Genomic DNA, 27509 nt, shown 5'->3' on the forward strand with positions numbered 1-27509 from the left:
TCCGCATAGCAGTACGGCTCTTTGGCTTCCTGGATTAGAGGACGACTTTCTGGAACATACCGCCAATTCTGATAAACATATGTGATGTTAAAACGGGAGCAGTAGACACAGGTGTATACTACGCTTTCATCTCAAATGTGTAACAGTCAGACAGTTTTCCGTTACCACGTAGACGTCTGGGGCACGCATTAAGGCATTTACATAATATGGGACATTAGGCCTTAAATGTACCGGAGGATGAACCTGCATGGTACGAAATACGGTTGTACCAATCTCTGAACGGCAAACTGACCCCTCAGTCAGTTTTACCAGGATTTCAGCAGCTCAGTATATTTTAATACGTCAGAGTCTTCCTTTCAACATGTGCAATCGTTGTAACTGTGGATGCCCTACTTTCAGGCTTGATTGTAATCTAACTAATCTGAAGCACCAAATAAACTGGCACACCTGCCTAATGTCGTGTAGGCGTCCCGCGATCACGCATAAGCGCCGCAACACGACGTGACATGGACTCGACTAATGTATGAAGCAGTGATGGAGGGAATTGACACCACGAATCCTGCAGCGCTGTCCATAAATCCGTAAGAGTATGAGGAGGCTGAGATATCTTCCGAACAGCACGTTGCAAGGCATCCCAGATATGCTCAATAATGGTCATATCTGCGGAGTTTGGGGGGCCAGTGGAAGTGTTTAAACTCAGAGGAGTGTTCCTGGAGACACTCTGTAGCAATTCTGAAGGTGTGGGGTGTCGGATTGCGCTGCTGGAATTGTCCAAGTCCGTCTAAAGACAGAATGGACATGAATGGATGCAGGTGATCAGACAGGATGCTTAGGCACGTGTCACCTGTCAGAGTCGTATCTAGACGTATCAGGGGTCCCATATCACTCCTATTGCACACGCCCAACACATCATTACAGATGGAGGAACAGTCCCCTGCTGACATGCAGGGTCCATGGAGTAATGAGGTTGTCTCCACACCCGTATACGGCCATCCACTTGATACAATTTCGAACGAGACTCGTCTGACCAGGCAACATGTTTCCAGTCACCAACAGCCCAGTGTCGGTGTTGACGGGCCCAGGCGGAGCGTATAACTTCGTTTCGCGCAGTCATCAAGGGTCCACGAGTGGGCCTTCGGCTCCGAAAGCCCATATCGATGATATTTCGTTGGATGGTTCGCACGCTCTCACTTGTTGATGGCCCAGCATTGAAATCTGCAGCAGTTTTCGGAAGGGTTGCACTTGTGTCACGTTGAAAGATTCTCTTCAGTCGTCGTTGGTCCCGTTCTTGCAGAATCATTTTCCGGCCGCAGCGATGTAGGAGATTCCATGTTTTTACGGAGTTCTGATATTCACGAAACAATAGTGAAATGGTCGTACGGGAAAATGCCCAACCTCAGAGATGCTATGTCCCATCGCTCGTGCGCCGACTGTAATTCATTCAGATTCACTTAAATCTTGATAACCTGTCATTGTAGCAGCAGTAACCGACCTAATAACTACACCAGACACTTTTTGTCTTATATAGGCGTTGCCGACCGCAGTGCTGTATTCTGCCTGTTTACATTTCTTTCTACTTAAAGACGCATGCCTATACCAGTTTCTTTGGGGGGTCGGTGTAAGTGAAGGAACGCACGGGAATAGAACCTACGTGAATCATCCCACGCTACACTACTCCGTTACGCGGGAAACAGATTCTTGATGTCATCCTACGGCACACAAGGCGCTCATCTTGGCTTGCTCACGTGAGCCGCTCTTACAAGGGCGACTCGCCTCAATCGACTTGTGGCACGCGGGTCTGCCGCAGCGCTGCGCGCGTTTTATTCCTGGCCCGAGCCCGTCACCAGTAGTCGTTTTCGTTACTCGCCGGCGCCAAAGCTGTTTGTTTTGTCAGAGTTCTCTGCCGTGCAGTTTGGCATCTGAACGGTGAAAGTGATGTTACGAGGGACCACCCCTTTAACTAGAAAATAGGAACATACTAACAGAATGAAGCAACAAATGATAGATATTAGAATTTATAGATGACCAAAGCAAACTACTTAGTGTATTTTCTTAACGAAGGTCTACGATAAATTCTTCACACTCCTGAGAACTGAAAGAATAGGAGAAGTCTCGTGCAAACATTTATGGAGAAAATATACACCGTCCGTCCAAAAAGCTCGGAGACTGATTTTACGAGTATTCCTTGCGTTTAAGCGACGTCAGCGTGGTACAACGGTGGCAGCTTGAACTAAGAACTGGAAACAACAGCTGTGTTTCTGAGCAGTCAATTGAAAGCAGGCAGCCGTAGGGAAAGGACGTACAGTCATAGGGTATCAACGCTGTGCCTCACAATCACCAAAAGGTCATAGAACTGAAAATCCCCATGTCAAGTTTTCAAGACATTCTGCAGCGTAAATTTCTTTATTTCGCGTCTATATTGTAGATCCTCAGACTACCGGTTTCGGTCAGCAATCACCATCTTCAGATCTGTTGTATAAAAAACGTGTCCTAATATACTGGAGCCGTAGTGTCACCCAGTATATTAGGACATGCTTTTATAGTACAGATCTGAAAATGGGCATTGCTGACCGAAACCGGTAGTCTGAGGACCTACAACACTTGTGGTCATTGATGTGAAATGAAGAAATTTGTTCTACATTTTGGTTCACTGTTGCATTTGTGACCATGTCGCAGCTTGTGAAATTCTGCAGGATGATCTGAAAAACAAAACAGTGAGTCTGTCCCGCACACCTCAGCTATCTGGAAAAAATCGTAACGGATGACGATGCTACGTGTTATCGATACGAACCTATCAAGAAACGACAACGTGCAGAAATTCACATGAAGGGTCAACTTCTTGACCTCATTCATGTCGATGAGATACGTGAGTTGAACAACCGACAGAAGAACTTTTCTGACAGTGTCACGTGATTGTATGGACGATCTGTGCGTTGTACACAGACTTATTAAAATATACTGAGCTGCTAAAGTGCTGGTAAAATTGACTGAGAGATCAGTTTGCCGTTCAGAGACTGGTACAATCGTATTTCGTACCATACAGGTTCATACTACGGTACAGTTAAGGTCTAGTGTAGAACACGCGGAGCATTAAAACCACAAACTTAAACTTTCTTTATATTTTAATAACCAGCATCGAAACTTTTTGGACTGACGGGGGTATACTCACAAACGCGACAAACGATATTCAGAAGGCAGTAAATGGCATCTTGTATGTTTTTTTTTCTAAGGGCCAAATAACATCAAAAACCATCTTTCTCGTTACATAGACTTGACTTTTTCACTGTTTAAAGAATTTTCATTAAAAAAAAGACAAAAGATGGCCGCGCGGTTTGAGGCGCCATGTCACGGATTGCGCGGGCCCTCACCCCGGAGGTTCGGGTCCTCCCTGGTGTGTGTGTGTGTGTGTGTGTGTGTGTGTGTGTGTGTGTGTGTGTGTGTGTGTGTGTTTGTTCTTAGTTTAAAATAGTGTGTAAACCTAGGGACCGATAACCTTAGCAGTTTGGTCCCTTAGGAATTCACACAAATCGGAACATTTTATGAAAAATCAATCTACTTACGTTCTTAACCATGCACAGAGTCGGCTTTTTAACCACGCTAGTGAAACATTAATACGATTTTGCTTTCAAATAATTTGTCTGTTTTGCGGGATAACACTAGTACGAAACGCACCAGGGACAGAGTAGCTTTTGCAGAGTGTCACGAAAACAAAGCAAATAATACAAAGAGAAGACACAAAAGCACAAAATGCATAACTACAATAGCAGTCAACAGGGCGAGAGTAATGTTAACTTCCGACAGCGTCGTAAGAGTTGAACCGTCAGACTACAGTCGCACCGTAATTATTGTTTTATTTTTAATATACTTATTAAAACAGTGACAGTTGAAAGACAACTCGGTAACGACGTAATATTGACGTCATGTCAGACGTACTTGACAATAACTGCCGAACATTCTGTCCTGAATAAAGATATGTCATTAAAAGCAGCTGTTACGGTGCAACTAATCCAACAATAATCTGCGTACTCCGTAGTCCATTTTAAACAATAGAAAGTTTTGCACGCATCTCAATGTTTACGACGTCCTATCTTCTGAACTACGTGCCGTATGATAACATACATTTGCAGGTATTTTCGGTGGTGGACGTGGGTGCTGCCTGCAAGCTGTGTTGTGAATAGCATTAGCAGATAAGAAGTGATAAATTAAAACGTCTTGTCTGATGCTGAAGTGTAACTGCATGAACAGTCTAAATATAAGCGATAAACGTTTTTTTTCCTTTCATCTATTTGGGAGTGTGGGCGGAGGGAGGGTATCAGCAAGATAAAGTCTCTCACAGCTTAGAAATTACGTTTGTTAGAAGTCACTAACTGTTCTCATTCTCGAATAGTGAAACCAACTAAACTCCGCCCGACCAGGCCCTGCATGGCCCAACGGTACCGACCGGCCGCCGTGTCATCCTCGGACCACAGGCGTCACTGGATGTGGATATGGAGGGGCATGTGGTCAGCACACCGCTCTCCCGGCCGTATGTCAGTTTACTGGACCGGAGCCGCCACTTCTCGGTCCAGCAGCTCCTCAGTTTGCCTCACAGGGACTGAGTGCACCCCGCTTGCCAACAGCGCTCCGCAGACCGGATGGTCACCCATCCAGCCTGTCAGCGCTTAACTACGGTTATCTGGCTGGGACCGGTGTTACCATTGCGGCGACGCCGCTGGCTGAAGTCCTGGCAGTTGCGTGCCAAGAGTTGCGCTGTCTAAACACACACACACACACACACACACACACACACACACACACACACACACACACACGCGCGCGCGCGCGCGCGCGCGCGCGCGCATACTCTAACTGTACTAATTGTCTTATTATGTTAAAATTTTAACATAACATTATAACAGAGTACATTAAATTCGGTCAATAATTATGCGAAATACTGAAAATAAACTACTTATTGTCTTGAGGCCATTAGATAGGCAACCCACTTTAGTAATATACACTATGTGATCAAAAGCATCAGGACACCCCGAAAACATACGTTATTCATATTACGTGCATTGTGCTGCCACCTACTGACAGGTACTCCATATCAACGAGCTCAGTAATCATTAGACATCATGCGAGAACAGAACAGGGCGCTCCGTGGAACTCACGGACTTCGAACGTGGTGAGGTGACACTGTGTCACTTGTGTCATACGTCTGTATGCGAGATTTGCACACTCCTACACATCCCTGGGTTCACTCTTTCCGATGTGGTAGTGAAGTGAAAACATGAAGGGACACGTACAGCACAAAAGCGTGCAGAGACCTCCGACTGTTGAGAGGGTCGTAATGTGTAATAGGCAGACATCTATCCAGTCCATCACACGGGAATTACAAACTGCATCAGGATCCACTGCAAGTACTATGACAATTAGGCGGGAGGTGAGAAAACTTGGATTTCATGATCGAGCGGCTGCTCATAAGCCACACACCATGCCGGTAAATGCCAAACGACGCGTCGCTTGGTGCAAGGAGCGTTAACATTGGACGATTGAACAGTGGGAAAAAGTTTTTTTTTTTGTGGTTTTAGGGCGCACAACTTCAATGGTCATTAGCGCCCAGACAACGTTAGGAATGCACCGCGAGGCACAAGTTTAAAACAGCAACTAAAAGGGAAAACACGATAAAAGACAGATTGACAGGCATAGGATTAAAAAAAACAGCATAATCGAATGTCCTTAGACAGGTTTGTCAAGTTGATAAAACGAAGAACGCGAGCAGCTGCTCCTGGGTCATCCGCTAAAATGGCATCCAGAGTACATGGGAGGCCAAGATAAAGACGCAGTGTATTAAAATCCGGACAGGACGTTAAAATGTGGCGGACCGTCAGCAATTGCCCACATGAGCAGAACGGCGCCGGCGCAGCCGTCAGCAGATGGCGATGGCTGAACCGGCAGTGTCCAATTCGTAACCGGGCCAAAACGACCTCCTCCCGCCGAGAAGGGCGTGAGGAGGACGTCCAAGCCACGGGAAGAGGTTTTAAGGCCCGAAGCTTGTTGTCCGTAAGTGCAGCCCAATCGGCATGCCATAGCGATAAAATGCGCCGACAAATGACCCTGCTACAATCTGATGAAGGGACACAACAAGAAGCTGTCCGAGGCTGGAGGACCGCAGCCTTGGCCGTGGCATCTGCAGCTTCGTTCCCAGGGATACCGACATGGTCAGGAACCCACATAAAGCTAACCGGAGAACCGTCGTCCACCAGCTGCTGAAGAGAGCGTTGGATCCGGTGCACGAAAGGGTGAGCCGGATACGGATCACTGAGGCTCTGGATGGCGCTCAGGGAATCGGAGCAGATGACATAAGCAGAATGTCGGTGGCGGCAGATGTAAAGAACAGCCTGGTAGAGGGCAAAGAGCTCAGCTGTGAAGACCGAACAATGGCCATGGAGCCGGTATTTGAAACTTTGTGCCCTGACAATAAAAGAACAACCGACCCCGTCATTGGTCTTAGAGCCACCTGTATAAATGAAGGTAATATTAATGAACTTTGAAAGAAGTTCGACAAAACGGGAATGGTATACCGAACCGGGGGTAACCTCCTTTGGGAGCGAGCTGAGGTCAAGGTGAACGCGAACCTGAGCCTGGAGCCAAGGTGGCGTGTGGCTCTCGCCCACTCTAAAGGTTGCAGGGAGTGAAAATTCAAGGTGTCGAAGGAGGCGACGAAAGCGAACTCCAGGGGGTAGTAGGGCAGAGACATACAACCCGTATTGACGGTCGAGAGAGTCGTCAAAAAAGGAACGATAAGACGGGTGGTCGGGCATTGACAGTAGCCGACAGGCATACCGACAAAGCAGTATATCGCGCCGGTAGATGAGTGGCAATTCACCGGCTTCAGCATGAAGACTCTCGACGGGACTAGTATAAAACGCTCCGATCGCAAGACGTAAACCCCGATGTTGTATGGAGTTGGGGAAAAAGTTGTGTGGAGTGACGAATGACTGTACATAATGTGGCGATCCGATGGCGAATTCCCGGTGAACGTCACCTGCCAGCGTGTGTAGTGCTAAAAGTGAAACTGGGAAGCGGTGGTGTTGTCGTGTTGTTCTGTTTTTCATGGAGGGGGCTTGCACCCCTTGTTGGTTTGCGTGACACTATCAAAGCATAGGCCTACAATGATGTTTTAAGCACCTTCTTGCTTCGCACTGTTGAAGGGGATTTCAGGGATTGGCGATCGTGTTGATCGAGCTCCTGTTCATAATCCACGGCCTGTGGCGGAGTGGTTACACGACAGTAACATCCCTATAACATGGTCTGCACAGAGTCCTGACCTGAACCCTCTAGAACACCTTTGGGATATTTTGGAACGCCGACTTCGTGGAGGGCCTTACCGACCGACATCGATACCTACCCTCAGGGCAGGAGTCCGTGAAGAATGGGCTGCCATTCCCCAAGAAACCTTCCAGCACCAGACTGATCGTGTGCCTGCGAGAGTGGAAGCTGTCATCAAGGCTAAGGGTGGGCCACCACTATACTGAATTCTAGCATCACCGATGGAGGGCGCCACGAACTTCAAAGTCATTTTCAGCCAGGTGTCCGGATACTTTTGGTCACGTAGTGTAGATGTAACTGACAATGGAAACTGCTCACCGCACCGCCCTCGGATTTAGTGGTAACACGGTGGACAGCCCGTCGAAAACTGAACGCAGATCAAACATGAAAACAGGAAGAAGGTGTACTGAAGTGTGTAAAAAGAAGCAATTTAGAAATGGTGAATGGTGCAAGCTCAAGTTGTGGAACATGGAGCCAATTTGAAGGGCTACGGCGTTGTGGTTACGTGGTCACGGTGCTGGACTGCGAAGTGGGAGATACGTGGTCAAATCTCGCTCGTGCCTCATATTTTTTTCAGAAAATTTTGAACTGTCCGCCCAGTAAGTTCTCTTTCTGCACTCTTAGCAATTGTCATACTATACATTAGTTATAGAATATGAGTCATGAGGTAGAAATCTATTACCGTCGCAAGTAAATGTGACGAATAGTGACAGCGGGCGAGGTGCCACATAGACCTCACACAGAAATGAAACCAAATAAACGGGTGTGAACCAGTGAACCATGTTACAAGAAAAATATTCTAACGCGAGAGTCATAACACGTGGTACTCACGTAGAACAAATAGGCGGTACGCACGTCTGCAGCTCATCGCCTTGTAATTACGAGATCCGACTGTCGAATACCAGTGGAAACGCACAAGATTTCGGAGACAAACCAGCAAATGCCTCGGAGTAAGTAGTAGGTCTTACGCGAGAAAACCGTGCTTTGGTATGTTGTGCGGAAGCTAAAAAAACGTTCAAATGTGTGTGAAATCTTATGGGACTTAACTGCTGAGGTCATCAGTCCCTAAGCTTACACACTACTTAACCTAAATTATCGTAAGGACAAACACACACACCCATGCCCGAGGGAAGACTCGAACCTCCGCCGGGACCAGCCACGCAGTACATGACTGCAGCGCCTAAGACCGCTCGGCTAATCCCGCGCGGCTGTGCGGAATCAACTTCCATTGTAGCTCCCTTTCTTACACCTCGCTGTTGCAGATGGACGTTACACTGCGGCAAAGTCACAATGAGCGGACGGACAGTGCATAATTCAGTGAAGGAAAAAAAAGGGGGCACGATGGAGACTTGAACACAAGCCTCCCACTTTGCAGTCCAACACGGTGACCACATAAATACGACGCCATAGCTCTTCAAATTCGTTCGATGTTCCATATCTTCAGATTGGACCATTCACTATTACTATTTTTCTTCATTTTTCACGGTTCAGTACACCTCTTTCCCGTTTCCATGCTTGATCCTTGTTTACACTACTGGCCATTAAAATTGCTACACCACGAAGATGTCCTGCTACAGACGCGAAATTTAACCAACAGGAAGAACATGCTGTGATATGCAGATGAACAAGGTTGGTGCCGGTGGCGACACCTACAACGTGCTGACATGAGGAAAGTTTCCAACCGATTTCTCATACACAAACAGCAGTTGACCGGCGTTGCCTGGTGAAACGTTGTTGTGATGCCTCGTGTGAGGAGGAGAAATGCGTACCAAAACGTTTCCGAGTTTGATAAAGGTCGGATTGTAGCCTATCGCGATTGCGGTTTATGGTATCGTGACATAGCTGCTCGCGTTGGTCGAGATCCAATGACTGTTAGCAGAATATGGAATCGGTGGGTTCACGAGGGTAATACGGAACGCCGTGCTGGATCCCAACGGCCTCGTATCACTAGCAGTCGAGATGACAGGCATCTTATCCGCATGGCTGCACCGGATTGTGCAGCCACGTCTCGATCCCTGAGTCAACAGATGGAGACGTTTGCAAGACAACAACCATCTGCACGAACAGTTCGACGACGTTTGCAGCAGCATGGACTATCAGCTCGGAGACCATGGGTGCGGTTACCCTTCACGCTGCATCACAGACAGGAGCGCCTGCGATGGTGTACTCACCGACGAACCTGGGTGCACGAATAGCAAAACGTCATTTTTTTCGGATGAAGCCAGGTTCTGTTTACAGCATCATGATGGTCTCATCCGTGTTTGGCAACATCACGGTTAACGCACATTGGAAGCGTGTATTCGTCATCACCATACTGGCGTATCACACGGCGCGATGGTATGGGCTGCCATTGGTTACACGTCTCGGTCACCTCTTGTTCGCATAGACGCCATTTTGAACAGTGGACGTTACATTTCAGATGTGTTACGATCCGTGGCTCTACCCTTCATTCAATCCCTGCGAAACCATACATTTCAGCAGGATAATGCAGGACTGCATGTTGCAGGTTCTGTACGGGCCATTCTGGATACAGAAAATGTTCGACTGCTGCCATGGCCTGCACATTCTCCAGATCTCTCACCAATTGAAAACATCTGGTCAAATATGAATTAAAAAGAACAACAGCGAGACTCGATCCAGCGATCCACCGATTACAGAGCTTGCATGCTAAGCACATGACCGCCGCTAGCTCGTACTGAGGGTCGCAACGCACCGGTACATCACGGACGCGCAAGAAATCTCTTGCTATTTTCTCGAAATCGGCTTGCAACTTGCATATTATGGTGTCTTAATGGAATACTGCTACCATATTGCGCATGCTTTCGGTCATTTGTACCATGCATGGAATCGCGGAATGGGGCAGTGTTTTCTTCACTGACGAGCAGTTTTTTCACGTTGGTGGATGCGTCGGCAATAAGAACAGACAATTTGCTCAAGTAAAAATACACATGTCTTTTCATAAAATATCGTACACTGTCACAAAACTGGAGTGTGGTGAACCGTATCGCCTCGTCGAGCAGCGGGGCCGTATTTCCTTTGTGAACTGTGTGGTGTAGCAAAACATCATTAGACAGTTTACTTCGCCTCTTGAGGCAGATCAACGTTATTGTAGGTTCCTCCAGAACGGTGCTACTCGTCACGCATGTAATGAAACAATTAATTTCATAAGAGAAATTTTTGGTGGTCGAATTATCTCCAAGGGATTATGGCCTGCACGTTCTGCCGATGGTAACGTCTTCAAATTTCTTCCCGTGGGGCTAACTTTAAGGAAGAGTCTATAATACAGGCCGGAGGCACTGACGGAACTTAGGTTTTACATACAAGGAGTGCAAATAAAGAAAGAAGACTGACGAGATACTGTTCAATCCGGCAACGCTAGTGGAGCCGGACTTGCATTGAAGGCGGGTGAACACGTGATAGGCCGCCAGTGCGCGTTGGATCGCGCTAGTGACAAGTCGGTTGTCCATGGGGCTTTTTTTGCTTATGCGCCCTGCCAATGCGTGACAGGGAGGTCGAGCAACGGTGTGAGATCGTATTTCGCTCACAGTGCAACGGAAACGTTTGCGAAACTTCGGCAGCCCTACAGAGACAGTGTTTTGACAAGGGCCCAGTCAACTGAAGATGAACGGAGTAACAATGGAAGACCTTCCCTTTCAAGGACTGATGCGAATGTCGACGGAGTCCGGGATCTCGTGCGTGCAAATCATCGGCCGACAGAGTGAGAAGGGAAAAGAGTAATTTGAATCACAACACCGTTAATCAGATATTGTCCAATGAATTGGACTTGAGAAAAATCTGCTCTGAACTCGTCCTGTGAAACCTATCGCCCAAGACCAACAGCACGTGAGGATGGAAAGGCTCGTTGACTTTTCGAAATCGACTGAAAATGATTTGCGTTTTCTCGAACGTGTCATTACCGGTGACGAGACAGAAACCACGCCTCAAGCAATGTCGCTTTGGTTGCCGTGGAGAACATTCAGATTGCTGTAACCGACCAGCTGGAGGTTATTCCAGTATCAGAGGTCCGGCACTGCTATGTGGAGTGGAAGAATCGTTCCCAGAGCTCTATGGCTTCCCATGGAAAGTACTTTGAAGGGGACAATGTTCAATTGGAGTGTTACTGCAATGAAAGAGGAGAAAAAAATAAGCCTCATTACTTTATTCACACACCTCTTACAGTGGAGGTTGGCAATGTGCTCCACAGAGAGATCTCAAACTCGGTAAAAACGAGTTCGTGCATGCTTTACTCAACAGGGCAACCATTTTGAGCATATTTTATGAACAATGGGGGTGGGGTTATAGGAGTGGTTCGCAGCATGGGCTTAATCACCCCCTAAGGGGTAAAACGAAATTTCCTGAAGGGCAAAAACTAACCGATTCGATTCTGTGTCAGTCACAAAACTAAATTATTTTCAAAAGATCGTTACTATTATCACAGTTTTGTAAGACTCTAATATTGATTATGTAAGTCATCAATAATTACTTTTCTCAATTAGCAGCACTCATGTGGTGGACGTAAGTTCATCACAAAGTCCACCCACAACACACACACGTTGCACTTTGTCCCATACACTGCTGATGATAAAAGTGAGACATATACGTAACAAATGATAAATATCTGAAGAAAATGTCTTCCCCAAGTTGGAGATACTACCTGGAGTAATCCTGAAACTGCTTCATTGCTCGCTTCGAGACAGATGAATGGATTAATTGAGAACATGTCAAAGTAACAACTACTTAAGACTGTACACAGTATTATTATTATTGTTATTATTTGACTGGTTAGACACAAAGCATTAATAGCCTGAAGCTGTTCAATTTCTGCCAGTTCAGAAGTACAGAGTCCAGCAATCTAGTGATCCACGAACTATATGTGTAGTGCACATAACTGAACTTGGTTGACCTTAAATGGGGTTGCACTGTGCAGGTCAAGCAAGTGCAGCAATGGAGAGGAGTAATGAAGGGGAAACATGTTTTGTAACAAGTCGCTACCCTCACTGTGGATAGTTAACTTTCTTATCTGAGAAGCAGTTGTGTGTAGCACTTCAACACACCTCAAAATCTCTGATCATTCATTCATATTCTCTCTCTCTCTCTCTCTCTCTCTCTCTCTCACACACACACACACACACACACACACACACACACACACACACACATATATATATATATATATATATATATATATATATATATATATATATATATATATATACACGTACAAAGGAAATGTCATTAATCTTTCATTATTTTGAAAATAAAAGTGTTCCAAGAAAAACCTTTCATTCTACAATTTACTTAGGTGCTAAAGTTGGTGGTAATGGGGGCATCAGAGGGGGGGGGGTTACTAGCTAATGTCTGATTGCACTCAGGAGTAATGGTCTAAGAAAGATTGGGAACCACTGGACTATGAAATAAAATTCATACAATAAACACTCATATGCACACACTTTTTGCTGTACGTGCGTGACTTTTTGCTCGCCCTGCATTTCACGAAATAAAAATAAATAAAGTAGGGTCCATCTGCGAAATTGGCGACCACAGCACGCATCTGGCCCTCGCGACAAACGTTTTGAAGAGAGGGTTGGCAGACTAGGAATGGCAAAAACCGACCGGTTAAAACCGATACCGATATTCTAGTTCTGAATAACCGGTATTTTTCGGTATTTCCTTGGTCTGCTATAAAACGTTTTTTTCATTCTTTACTAATAACTGGGTAATAAAACCAACATATCAATTTTCTATAGCAGCAGTGCTAAATTTTTTAGTTTCCAAACAACACTTATTTTAAAAAATATAGTCATTATTGTTCGGCAAATTTCCACTGCTTTCAAACACTGGTTTATTACAGAAATTGGAAGGAGCACACTTGGATAACAATGCCTATAGTTAGAAAAATAGCAACAAATCCGTGACGTCAGAATCGGTACATTACAGAGAGAATAGCGTACAGTAATGGAAATAAGTATTCATACACTACAGCGTGGAAAAGCAAACTGCCTTTATTGACAATACGAAACCAAAAACACTAATTGGATATGCACTATACACATTGGCCAGTCGCTAATGCAGCTATGCCGGCATATAGAACGAGAATGAACAAGCCTTTACAGAACAAAATACAAAAACGTCTGCCAAGTTCTCTACTGCGCTGGGTATTCATACACCAACAGAAATTGACACTTCTAACGAAGCCAGAACATCTTTAATACTTCGTATGCATACCCTTCCGATGTATTACTTCTCGCAACCTCCGTAGCATGGAATGGACTAATTTTCTTGTAGCTTCCGACGTGATACCTTCCCATTCTCGAAGGAGAGCCTCTTTCAAAGAGGCCTTACTACGGATGTCGTGTTTTCTCACTCGTGTTTCCAGCTCAGTCCCTAAGTGTTCGATGGGATTCAGGTCCGGACTCTGAACTGGTGTTTTAAGAGTGTGTGGAGTGTTGTAGAGCAACCACAGCCGGACAATTTGCGCCGTATGTTTGGTATCAGTGTCCTGTTGGAAGTAATAATTTCTAGGAAGACCCAAGACGTCAACACACTGTTGCAAGTTCTGTTTGAGAACGTTCATATACACAAATCTGTCCCCGGTACCTTCCACAAACACTAATTTTCCGACACCGGAGGCTGACATACAGCCCCATACCATCACTCCACCACCTCCGTGCTTCACCGCGGGTCGAATGTTGTTTCGCCCGAGTTCTGTATTCGGTCTTTTCCAGACCAAGGTCCTACCATCACTGTGCACGATATTAAATTTGCTTTCATCACGAAACAATACGACCGTGTTGTTCGCTGTTTATTACTACATGTCTGTCCTTATATCGCTTAATGATAGATTGCGCAGTCGCTCGGCTTCGTCCTATGATGTTCGCAATTTCGGCATACGACTTGTGTTGAAGATACTGGGCGGCAACGGTGTTTCCTTCCTCAATGGTCGTTTCCTTCCCCTTGCGGCCCATTCTGCTGTAGCTCGGTACCCACGTCCGACATGCTGCTGCTTCACGGCCGCCACACGACTACACAAGTGCGGCATACACTCCGGGGCTCCATCAGCCGTTTGATGGTTGAAAATAGTCCGCTGTATGAATACATTTCGCCCTGTCGTAGACCGTGTGGAGTGTAACATATTTTATTTTCCCCGAATAGATTCATGGCATACGGGAAGCTTCATTACCAAGAACATGGTTATCTGACGCTACATCGTCGTACTTATTCGTATCGGCGCTGTGGGTGATTTACTATAGCAACACACCATCGTAGCTTGTCAATACCTACTGTGTCCGCCCCTGGTAGCTGACTGGTCATGCGACGAAGTGTCATGCCTAATGGCCCGGGTTCGATTCCCGGCTGGGTCGGAGATTTTCTCGGCTCAGGGACTGGGTGCTGTGTTGTCCTTATCATCATCGTTTCATCCCCATCGACACGCAAGTCGCCGAAGTGGCGTCAACTCGAAAGACCTGCACCAGGCGAACCGTCTACCCGACGGGAGGCCCTAGCCACACGGCATTTCCATTTCCACCACCTCCTGTATGATTACTTATTTCCATGTCTGTACCTGTTGCCGCGTGGAGTGGCGTATTAGACGGTACGCGTGTAAGTACAGTGTATGAGGCTTGCCCTCACCTCCTCTATGCGGTACTACCCCTACATGGCAGCATCTCTAGTTCGGAAGTATTTTAAAACGTACGTTAGTAACGACGTACTGTGCTCCAGATACTTTAGAAGATTAAACACGGGAGGAGCCACAAGAAACATCCACAGTGTTCCTCGGAATTATACCTATAATTTTATTGACGTGCTGAAAACTTGGGATAATTTGTGGGTTGTTTCAGGATGAAAAACTGCTAGCATCCAAAAGTGACGATACAGGGAGGTGATCAGCTTCTGACCTTTCCCTCTCTCTGTTGCCGTCCCGTCTCCTTCACCTTCGCAACCTTTCCTGGAGACAAGAAACCAATTTCTGTGTCAGCCTCAGCCCGGTATCGATCGGGATCTTCTACTCCTTCAGCTTCATAACAATTTTTCGATACCTGTTCGAGTTCTACATTTATTACTGGAGGTAACAGCAGTACAATACTGAAATTCGGTTTCTTCAGAAACTTGTTAATTTGAGCGGTTTGATTAGTCAGGTTAAAATGGAGACGATAAGCACCTGTGTAACAGGGAACCTCACCTACATCTGCATGGATACTCTGCAAATAACACGTAAGTGCCTAGCAGAGAGTATATCGCATCACCCTCACAATAATTCTCTATTTTTCCACTCTCGAACAAAAAGAAAAAAATGGTTCAAATGGCTCTGAGCACTATGGGACTTAACTTCTGAGGTCATCAGTCCCCTAGAACTTAGAACTACTTAAACCTAACTAACCTAAGAACATCACACACATCCATGCCCGAGGCAGGATTCGAACCACTCTCAAACAGCTCACGGAAAAAAACGAACTCTTATATCTTTCCGTGCGAGCTTTGATTTCCCTTATTTTATTACGATGATCGTTTCTCCCTATGTAGTTTGTCGTCACAAAAATATTTTCGTATTCGGAGGAGAAAGTTGGTGATTGAAATTTCGTGAGAAGATCCCTCCGCAACAAAAAACGCCATTGTTTTACCCGTGTACTGTATCGTGTGAGTAACACACTCTCCCGTATTACTCGGAAATACAAAACGTGCTGCTCTTCTTTGAACTTTCTCGATGTACTCCGTTAATCCTACCTGTTAAGGATCCCACACCGTGCAGCAGTATTCTGAAAGAGGACGGACAAGCGTAGTGTAGGCAGTCTCCTTAGTAGATCTGTTACATTTTCTAAGTGCTCTGCCAATAAAACACCGTCTTTGGTTCGCTTTCCCACAACAATTTCTAAGTATTAATTCCGATTTAAGTTGTTCATTATTCTAAACCATAGGTATTTCGTTACATTTACGACCTTTAGATTTGACTGATGGATCGTGTAACCGAAGTTTGACGTATTCCTTTTAGCACTCGTGTAGATGACCTCATACTTGCCGTTATTTAGGGTCAACTGCCAACAATTCGTACCATTCACATATCTTTTATAAAGCGTTTTGCAGTTTATTTAGATCTTCTGATGAGTTTACTAGACCTGTGCAACTTTCCGGTCTTTGGGTACGGATCTTTCGTCGAGCGAGCTGTTGTATATGATTGGTAAGTATGGAGCTATTGCATCAGCATACTTTGAAAGAAACGTAACACGTGTACAGTCTGGACCGGAACACTCGCTTTTGTTAAGTGATTTAAGTTCCTTCACCACTCCGAGGATATCTACGTCTACGTTACTCACGTTGACAGCTGTTCTCGATTCGAATTCTTGCATATTTACTTCCTGTTCTTTTGTGAAGGCATTTCGCGGAAGGCTGTGTTTGGTGACGCTGCTTTGGCAGCACTGTCTTCGATAGTATCTCGATTGCTATCGCGCAGACAAGGCATTGATTGTGTCTTGCTGCCAGCGTAGTTCACATACGACCAGAATCGCTTTGGATTTTCTGCCATGTTTCGAGACAAAGTTCTGTTGTGAAACCTGTTATAACTATCTCGCATTGATGTCCACGATGAATTTCGAGCTTCTGTAAAAGATCACCAGTCTTAGAGATTCTGCGTTCATTCAAATTTGGCATGCTTTCTTCGTTCTTCCTTCGACTGTGTTCTGACCCGCTTTTTGTACCAATGGGGATGAGCTCCGTCGTTTGTTATTTGGTACAGATCTCTCAATTGTTGTCGATACTATTTCTTTGAATATAAGCCACATCTGGTCTACACTTACACTCTTAATTTGGAAGGAGTGGAGATTGTCTCCGAGGACGGTGTTAAACGAATCTTTATTCCCAGAATGAGATTTTCACTATGCAGCGGAGTGTGCGCTGATATGAGACTTCCTGGCAGATTAAAACTGTGTGCAGGACCGAGACTCGAACTCGGTAGCTCTGCCTTTCGCGAGCAAGTGTTCTACCAACGGAGCTACCCAAGCACGACTCACGCCCCGTCCTCACAGCTTTACTTCTGCCAGTACCTCACCTCCTACCTTCCAAAGCACTTGCCAGCGAAAGGCAAAGGACCCGAGTTCGAGTCTCGGTCCGGCACACAGTTTTAATCTGCCAGGAAGTTTCGAATTTTTATTTGTTTTTTGAATAGGTATATTTTTCGTTTGTTTTGGGAGGAATTGGGGGTTACAATATTCAGTCTCGCTACAGCAATCCTGTGTTCGCTACTCCCTGTATCAGTTTTGATGCTCGTTATTAGCTCAGGATTATTTGTTGCTAAGAGGTCAAGTGTCTTGACAACCGTTTACTATTCCTGTCGGCCCATGAACTAACTGATCGAAATAATTTTCAGAGAATGAGTTTAGCACAATTTCGGACGATGTTTTACGTGTACCTCCAGTTGTTTCGGTGTTAGCCCTATGGCAACGCCTGAGACAAGTTGCCCATTCTCTACCCATTTCCTGTAAGGCAGCCGCAGTCGCATCTCGTCTTGGAGTAGGCATGCCACAAGAGTAGAAGGCAGAGCAGTCGAGTTACCTTCTTGCTGGGCGAAGTGGTGGAGGACGTGGTTCGCAGCTCGATGACGCCGCCGCTGCCGACCACGTCGAGGCCCGGGGGCTGTGGCGGAGGCGGCGCCGGGGGCGGAGCGCCGTGCTGCGGCGGGGGCGGCTGGTGGTGGTAGTGCGGCACCGACGGCGGCGGCGTCGGAGGCGGCAGCGGCTGCGGCATCGGCAGCACCGGCTCCGCTGCGGGGGCGGGAGCGGGGGCGGGCGGCGGCGCCGCGGCCTCCGTCTGCACCACCACCGGCGACCCGCCTTCGGGGGTGGCACCGGGGGCCGAGGGGGCGGTGGGCGCCGCGGAGGAGGCTGCGGGGGCGGCCTCTCCTTCCCCTGGGCCGCTGTCTTCTGCGCTCTTCTCCTTCTCTTGCGCTCCGCCCTAGAAAGTAATCAGTGGGACCACCCCTTTGTTCCAGTCGTATTACGCTGACAGTATGCGAGGAACAGTACATACTGTCACTAAGAAAACATAGTTACTTGATTAATTTATCAGTGGCCTGCACCACGCTAATTTGCCTTCTCTACAGGAACGGAAATCTCTAAAAAGGGCAGTCACAGAAGGTGAAAAGAAAAATGTAGGAGGCAAGAAGGTAAATGAAAAAAACCTATGGACAACGGAATTAATTCTTGAGTTATTCCAAGAAAGAAGGAAGTACAAAACCGAGCAGAGAAATTCAGGAAGACAGAATACAAGTCGCTTAGGAATGAAATAAATATGAAGTGTAGAAAACCTAAATCGAAATGGCTGCACGAAAAATGTGAAGAAATCGAAAAAGAAACGATTGTCCGAAGGACTGATTCAGCATACAGGAAAGTCAAAACAACCTACGGTGAAATTAAAAGCAAGGGCGGTAATACTAAGAGTGAATGAAGACGAGAAAACGGATAGGTGGTAAGAGAACATTGCGAGCCTCTGTGAGGTGGAGAACTTGTCTAATGACGTGATGCAAGAAGAAAGAAGAGTCAACAGGGACGAGGTATGGGATCCAATACTAGAGTCAGAATTTAAGGGGGCTTTGAACGACTTATGATAAAACAAGACAGAAGGCATAGGTAAATTCTTTCCGCGCGTTTTACGAGATAGGAATACTTGAGAATTGTGAAGGTGTTTCGATGAACCCTCTGCCATGCACTTGAATATGATTTGCAGAGTATCCATGTACATATAGATGTAGATTCCATCGGAATTTCTTAAATCGTTGTGGAATAATGGCAACAAAATGACTATTCACGCTGGTATGTAGAATGTATGAGACTGGCGGCAAACCTTCCGAAAAACGTCATCCACAGAATTCCGAAGAAACATAGGTCTGACAAGTCCGAGAATTATATCACAATCAGCTTAACAGCTCGCGGATCCAAATTTCTAAAAAAATGGTTCAAATGCCTCTGAGCACTATGGGACTTAGTTGCTGAGGTCATCAATCCCCTAGAACTCAGAACTACTTAAACCTAACTAACCTAAGGACATCACACACATCCATGCCCAAGGCAGGATTCGAACCTGCGACCGTAGCGGTCGCGCGGTTCCAGACTGTAGAGCCTAGAACCGCTTGGCCACACCGGCCGTCCAAATTTCTAACAAGAATAATATGCAGAAGAATGGAAAAGAAAATGGAGGATCTGCTAGATGACGAACAGTTTGGCTTTAGAGACGGTAAAGGCCCGAGAAAGGCAGTGCTAATGTTGCGCTTGGTAATGCAAGCAAGGCTGAAGAAAAATCAAGACACGTTCATTGGATTTGTTGACCTGAAAAAGCGTCCGACACCGTCGAATGATGCAAAAATGTTAGAAATTCTGAAAAGGATAGGGGTAAGCTGTATGGAAAGACAGGTAATATGCAGTACGGAGAGGAAATAAGAGGCAACAATAAGACTAAAAAGCGAAGAGCGAAGTGCTCGGGTTACAAAGGGTGTAAGACAGGGATGCAATTTTTCGCCCTTGCTGTTCAATCTATACATTGAAGCAGCAACGACGGAAACAGAAAAGTTCATGAGTGGGATTAAAATTCACTGATGAATTTGTATCCTTAGTGAAAATGAATATGAATTACAGGGCATTTTGAATGAAATGAACAATCTAATGAGTACAGAATAGGGATTGAGAGTAAATTGAGGAAAGATGAAGGTAATGAGAAGTAGTAGAAATGAGAACACCAAGAAACTTACCAGAATTGGCGATCACGAAGTGTCACTGTTCTGTTACCTTGGAAGGAAAATAACCCGTGATGGAGGAAGCGGGGAGGACATAAAAAGCAGGCTAGGACAGGCAAAAACAACATTCCTTGCCAACAGAAGGCTGTTAGCGACATACATAGGCCTTAATTTGAGGAAGAAATTTCTGTTAACGTAAATTTGAAGCACAGCACTTCTTGGTAGTCAAACATGGGCTGAAGGAAAACCAGAACAGAAGATAACCAAACCATTTGAGATGTGGTTTGACAGAAGAATGTTGAAAATCAGGTGCACTGATTTGGTATGTAGTGAGGAGGTTCTCAGCAGAATAGGCGAGGAAAAGAATATTTGGAAAACAACAACAAGAAGATAGCACCGAATGATAGGACATCTGTTAAGACATCAGAAAATGTCGTTCATGGTAGTAGAGGGAGCTGCAGAGGGTAAAAACTTTAGAGGGGGGACAGAGATTATGTATTAAAATAATGTATTAAAACAATTGAGGATGTAGGTTGTAATTGCTGCTCTGAGATGAAAATGTTAGCAGGAAAGAATTTCGTGACAGGCCATAACAAACCAGTCAGCAGACAAACTAAAAATTAATTATGTAACTTTATTAGTATAAAATTCTTTGTTTCGGCCATAAGGTATTCATATTAACATATGTCCGTTTGATGCCACATGTGTTATCAGTTACAAAATGTGTGGTTACAAGTAACACTTGTGAACTGAAGTATGAAAAGAGGCGTACTACTGCTTATGATACTGATGCAGTTGTCAATTATATGTTATTCGTGGCGTGTATTTTACATCAAATGAACGTGTGTATGGCACTGAAATCGCTCCTATATTAATATAAGAAATTTATAACTGACAAAGAGAGGTAGATAAAAAGGGGCGGAGAGGTAGACACAGAGGGGCGGAGAGGTAGACACAGAGGGGCGGAGAGGTAGACACAGAGGGGCGGAGAGGTAGACACAGAGGGGCAGAGAGGTAGACACAGAGGGGCAGAGAGGTAGACACAGAGGGGCGGAGAGGTAGACACAGAGGGGCGGAGAGGTAGACACAGAGGGGCGGAGAGGTAGACACAGAGGGGCGGAGAGGTAGACACAGAGGGGCGGAGAGGTAGACACAGAGGGGCGGAGAGGTAGACACAGAGGGGCGGAGAGGTAGACACAGAGGGGCGGAGAGGTAGACACAGAGGGGCGGAGAGGTAGACACAGAGGGGCGGAGAGGTAGACACAGAGGGGCGGAGAGGTAGACACAGAGGGGCGGAGAGGTAGACACAGAGGGGCGGAGAGGTAGACACAGAGGGGCGGAGAGGTAGACACAGAGGGGCGGAGAGGTAGACACAGAGGGGCGGAGAGGTAGACACAGAGGGGCGGAGAGGTAGACACAGAGGGGCGGAGAGGTAGACACAGAGGGGCGGAGAGGTAGACACAGAGGGGCGGAGAGGTAGACACAGAGGGGCGGAGAGGTAGACACAGAGGGGCGGAGAGGTAGACACAGAGGGGCGGAGAGGTAGACACAGAGGGGCGGAGAGGTAGACACAGAGGGGCGGAGAGGTAGACACAGAGGGGCGGAGAGGTAGACACAGAGGGGCGGAGAGGTAGACACAGAGGGGCGGAGAGGTAGACACAGAGGGGCGGAGAGGTAGACACAGAGGGGCGGAGAGGTAGACACAGAGGGGCGGAGAGGTAGTGACAGAGGGGCGGAGAGGTAGTGACAGAGGGGCGGAGAGGTAGTGACAGAGGGGCGGAGAGGTAGTGACAGAGGGGCGGAGAGGTAGACACAGAGGGGCGGAGAGGTAGACACAGAGGGGCGGAGAGGTAGACACAGAGGGGCGGAGAGGTAGTGACAGAGGGGCGGAGAGGTAGTGACAGAGGGGCGGAGAGGTAGTGACAGAGGGGCGGAGAGGTAGTCACAGAGGGGCGGAGAGGTAGTCACAGAGGGGCGGAGAGGTAGTCACAGAGGGGCGGAGAGGTAGTCACAGAGGGGCGGAGAGGTAGTCACAGAGGGGCGGAGAGGTAGTCACAGAGGGGCGGAGAGGTAGTCACAGAGGGGCGGAGAGGTAGTCACAGAGGGGCGGAGAGGTAGTCACAGAGGGGCGGAGAGGTAGTCACAGAGGGGCGGAGAGGTAGTCACAGAGGGGCGGAGAGGTAGTCACAGAGGGGCGGAGAGGTAGTCACAGAGGGGCGGAGAGGTAGTCACAGAGGGGCGGAGAGGTAGTCACAGAGGGGCGGAGAGGTAGACACAGAGGGGCGGAGAGGTAGACACAGAGGGGCGGAGAGGTAGACACAGAGGGGCGGAGAGGTAGACACAGAGGGGCGGAGAGGTAGACACAGAGGGGCGGAGAGGTAGACACAGAGGGGCGGAGAGGTAGACACAGAGGGGCGGAGAGGTAGTGACAGAGGGGCGGAGAGGTAGTGACAGAGGGGCGGAGAGGTAGTGACAGAGGGGCGGAGAGGTAGACACAGAGGGGCGGAGAGGTAGTGACAGAGGGGCGGAGAGGTAGACACAGAGGGGCGGAGAGGTAGTCACAGAGGGGCGGAGAGGTAGTGTCACAGAGGGGCGGAGAGGTAGTGTCACAGAGGGGCGGAGAGGTAGTGTCACAGAGGGGCGGAGAGGTAGTGTCACAGAGGGGCGGAGAGGTAGTCACAGAGAGGCGGAGAGGTAGTCACAGAGGGGCGGAGAGGTAGTCACAGAGGGGCGGAGAGGTAGTCACAGAGGGGCGGAGAGGTAGTCACAGAGGGGCGGAGAGGTAGACACAGAGGGGCGGAGAGGTAGTCACAGAGGGGCGGAGAGGTAGTCACAGAGGGGCGGAGAGGTAGTCACAGAGGGGCGGAGAGGTAGTCACAGAGGGGCGGAGAGGTAGTCACAGAGGGGCGGAGAGGTAGTCACAGAGGGGCGGAGAGGTAGACACAGAGGGGCGGAGAGGTAGACACAGAGGGGCGGAGAGGTAGTGTCACAGAGGGGCGGAGAGGTAGTGTCACAGAGGGGCGGAGAGGTAGTGTCACAGAGGGGCGGAGAGGTAGTGTCACAGAGGGGCGGAGAGGTAGTCACAGAGAGGCGGAGAGGTAGTCACAGAGGGGCGGAGAGGTAGTCACAGAGGGGCGGAGAGGTAGTCACAGAGGGGCGGAGAGGTAGTCACAGAGGGGCGGAGAGGTAGTCACAGAGGGGCGGAGAGGTAGTCACAGAGGGGCGGAGAGGTAGTCACAGAGGGGCGGAGAGGTAGTCACAGAGGGGCGGAGAGGTAGTCACAGAGGGGCGGAGAGGTAGTCACAGAGGGGCGGAGAGGTAGTCACAGAGGGGCGGAGAGGTAGTCACAGAGGGGCGGAGAGGTAGTCACAGAGGGGCGGAGAGGTAGTCACAGAGGGGCGGAGAGGTAGTCACAGAGGGGCGGAGAGGTAGTCACAGAGGGGCGGAGAGGTAGACACAGAGGGCCGGAGAGGTAGACACAGAGGGGCGGAGAGGTAGACACAGAGGGGCGGAGAGGTAGACACAGAGGGGCGGAGATGTAGACACAGAGGGGCGGAGAGGTAGACACAGAGGGGCGGAGAGGTAGAAACAGAGGGGGTGAAGGAGGGGGGGGAGAAATGGGTGAAGGGGTGAGAGCCAGGGGTGAAGAACTGATGTAGTCGTTTTAGATGATCCATCACTGAAGTGCATGTGGGAGTACAGGTCGTCATAAACTTGCAGAAATCCTTGAGAGCAGTGAGTATACATGGTGCTTGTCCTAATGGACCGAGAGTTCAGTTTGCATAGGGACCTAAGGTGACACTAATGTGTGGCGTAATTAATATGTTTTATAAAAGAAGTAGGACAGACGGTGTCGGTGTGGAGCAGTACGCACCTTGTGCTTGGCCTGCTTCCGGTACTGCTTCTTGCGGCCGTCGGGCGCGGGCAGCCGCGGCGGCCGCTTCTCGACGGAGTAGCTGGCGGCCAGGATGGCGGACGCGTTCAGCGAGGCCATGCGCTTGCGCACCACCATGTCCTTCAGGTCCATCGTCAGCTCGCCGCGGTTCCGCTTGCGCCGCACCACCTTCTTCGGCTGCCGCACAACAAATCTCAACTTAAACACTATACTCTGCCAACGACTGGCTTCTGGCGGTTAGCCCAGCAAGAACATAAAAGTGAGGAAGGTTTACTGATGTCCTCTTTTACACCTTTTACTTATTCTGTTATTGTCCGACTGCCCATATCAGTAGTTGCATAGCAGGAAAGTCCGATTGTGAGTGGATAATTAGTTTAGTTTTACCTCGGCGGTTACGGCTCGCGTAATGTCGGCAGTAAGATCTGTAACTGCCTCTAGGTGACTGCGCCTCCTTCCATCACTGCTTCGCCTCACCTCAGACCACGTAACACGATCCTAAGCCGACGCTCACAAGACGCGTACGGTTTCGCATGCCATGCGCACGGGGGTGTAACGACAGCAGATAACAACTGACTTCCCCTCCAAATGCAGTGATGTCAACAAGAGAAAGAGACCTGTCTCACGATTTTTCACAGCGGCAACCGCCGAGTTAAGACTCGACGAACAGAGCTACGGAATGTTGCAGTAACTGATCGCTCGCGACTTGATGGCGCACTTCCCAGCTCGAGCAGAGCGTGGCTTCCGTCAACAACTGCCGCAATAGCACGCCAACGTCGGTGGCATAGAAAAGATACTCGTCTTTTTAATCCGTTGTAACAGCCTTATCCGAATTTCGCAGCGAAGATAGCTATCTCCAACGATACGATCAGCTCGTAACAAATGACACACTTAGATACGTACGCTGCTCAGAGAAATTGTGGAATCGGGCGAGATACCACACACGCAGTAAAGATAAGTTCTTCATTAAAACTTTTATCATCCGATCAATATACGTACAGCATAATACCAGGCGCGTCGAAATCGGACGGTTTCTTCCAAACCCGCGGTAGTACGTAGCGGTTTGACAAGGGAATCACACACACACACACACACACACACACACACACACACACTCAACGATTTAGCTTATCTTTCGCAAGGTTGCAGGACATACATGTAACGGATGCTGTTATAGTACCGTTACGATGTGTGTGCGAAGAATTTTAAGTAAAATATCTGTAGTGCGGTTCCACGGTGTCGTGGATTAAGATGGTCCTCACATTGAGGAAACTTTGTAACCTGCACCGTAAACATGGTACGCATTTAACACACGTTACCCTCTCTTGTGGAAATTGTGTTCCTTGGAATGGTTTATTCGTTATTTCTCCCAGTCATTTCCTTACAAATGTTTCCACAAGGTTTCACTGTCCTACCACCACTCGCTTCTCAGGGGGGTGGAGGGCGGAGTGGTCTTTAAGTAGCGAAAGCCGAATTATAGCATCCTGCATCCTATCCCCCCATTCCTCTCCCCAGCCAGTCTCAGGTATGCCTCTGAAGAGTGTACGTCCGCACGCACACGCACACGCACGCGCACACACACACACACACACACACACTATATATATATATACTCTAGCCAAAAGACAAACTGCGTAAACAACATACAGGAAAGAAGGAATGAAGAAAGTGATTTGGCGATTCTCTTCTATCGTACGACTTACAGGGCTGATTTTTCAAGAACACAACGAGAGGTTCTCATATTTTTACACGCAGCACAAGCAAAGATAATGGCATATGAAACAGCTCCAAAGAAGATCGTGGCACAAGACGGAGTTTTTGGTAAAATGATTTATCGAGTACAAAAAGTATATGAAGATAGCTTATCGTGTTATGTGATGAATTTCAGACGTCACCACAAGCACATAGCAAAGTTTGTAATTTCAATCTCATAGTTGGGACATGTTTGGGGCAAGATAATACATTTTATCTCGATGAAGCATAATTTCGACCACCTCCATCTTTGATTTTATAAATTATCAGTTATTTTGATGACGTCTCCGTTATTTTGATGATGTCACATGATCAAGATTATTCACCTCACGTGCCGTCACCAACGCTGAAGGTTAATGATGGCGTCGTAGAAAGATGCTATCACTAGTTCATGATGTAGACCCGAAACTCGTCCTGAGAGGTGTATGGGCAAATGGCGAATGGGTAACGGCCAATGGCCAACGGCGAATGCAAACGGCCAACGGCAAAAGGCGAAAGGCGCCCCCTCGTCCATTCGCCGGTTTACCCCATAGCAATGGATTCGTATATAGAAGTCGCGCTTCATGTCCCAATAATGGATTTTTTGCTATTATGTCATCGATGATCCTCAATCACGGTGATGTCAAGTGAGGTCAATTATTCTGAATGTGTGACATCATGAGATGGAGGCTAACTAAAAAAAAGATGGAGGTGGGCAAAATTTTAATTCAAAAATAGAACGTGTTATCAGCTTGTCTCAAAAATGTATCAAGTTGCTCCAGACACGAGATGAATACAAATACCACAAATTGTATTATGTGCTTGTGGTGACGCCTGAAATTTATCATGACAAACGATAAGCCGCCCACAAGACTTTTTTTGCGCTCTAAAAGTGATAAGCAGTTCAATCATTCAAACAGTTTGCTTCCGACATACTGACTGTCTTGTTGCAGCATATTATTTCGAGGTTTTTCACTTCCGTCAGTCTTCAGTTACAATGCTTTTAAACATAGAAGTCCTCGTTGTGCATTACTAAAAATATGCAGTTCAAGTCCTACAAGGCAATAAAATCGTCCTTCCTTCCTATTATGTTTTTTCCTCAGTTTGTTTGTCTTTTGGCTGTATGATATGTATATTTTCACAACATGTATTCAACTCGAGGTTGGTGGTATTTAGTACGTGATTATATGAAATAAGTCTAGAAACGTTTTAGAGACCCTTGGCATCATGGCTCCGATAGTAAATTTTGACACCTTTGCCAAAGGTTATTAAAAAATGGTTCAAATGGCTCTGAGCTCTATTGGACTTAACTTATGAGGTCATTAGTCTCCTAGAACTTAGAACTAGTTAAACCTAACTAATCTAAGGACAGCACACACATCCATGCCCGAGGCAGGATTCGAACCTGCGACCGTAGCGGTCTCGCGGTTCCAGACTGCGGCGCCTAGAACCGCACGGCCACTTCGGCCGGCAAAGGTTATTATTGTACTTAATCTCTAGTAGGCATGTTTCATTTGTAATATAAGGAATTATTCTCAATCAGTATTATAAATTAGGTTTTTTCAGCGTATAACATGATGCCACACCTCCGTCCCTTCTACAATAAAGCTTGAGAACAATTATATACGGAAATATTTAATTATCGAAGATGTGCTGTGACTTAACACCAAATCAAACCTAATGAATTACACTGGAGTACTTACTTTAGAGTTCAGAATAATGTTTTACGCATCAATCAGACGTATTTTGTGTACGTAGAAAATTACATACCGACATTTGATGTAAATATTACACTTTTTTACATTGCGGGCGCATTTTTGCAGACATTTTAAACTTGAAAAGAACATTGTGATACGTGAC

At 47.2% G+C, this 27509-nt stretch overlaps 1 protein-coding gene across 1 annotated transcript in view; it reads right to left on the bottom strand.

The window, feature by feature from the left end:
* Window positions 1-27509, bottom strand: part of LOC126106270 (mucin-19-like) — a 267599-nt gene that overhangs the window by 42892 nt on the left and 197198 nt on the right. Inside the window, exons 9-10 of the mRNA XM_049912493.1 lie at window positions 23901-24098; window positions 18147-18252 (exon numbers count right to left, since the gene is read on the bottom strand). Coding sequence (XP_049768450.1) covers window positions 18147-18252; window positions 23901-24098 — 304 coding nt within the window. The remainder of the gene's footprint in view (window positions 1-18146; window positions 18253-23900; window positions 24099-27509) is intronic.

This window comes from Schistocerca cancellata, chromosome 10 (genome assembly GCF_023864275.1).
Source record: "Schistocerca cancellata isolate TAMUIC-IGC-003103 chromosome 10, iqSchCanc2.1, whole genome shotgun sequence".
Classification (NCBI taxonomy): domain Eukaryota; kingdom Metazoa; phylum Arthropoda; class Insecta; order Orthoptera; family Acrididae; genus Schistocerca; species Schistocerca cancellata.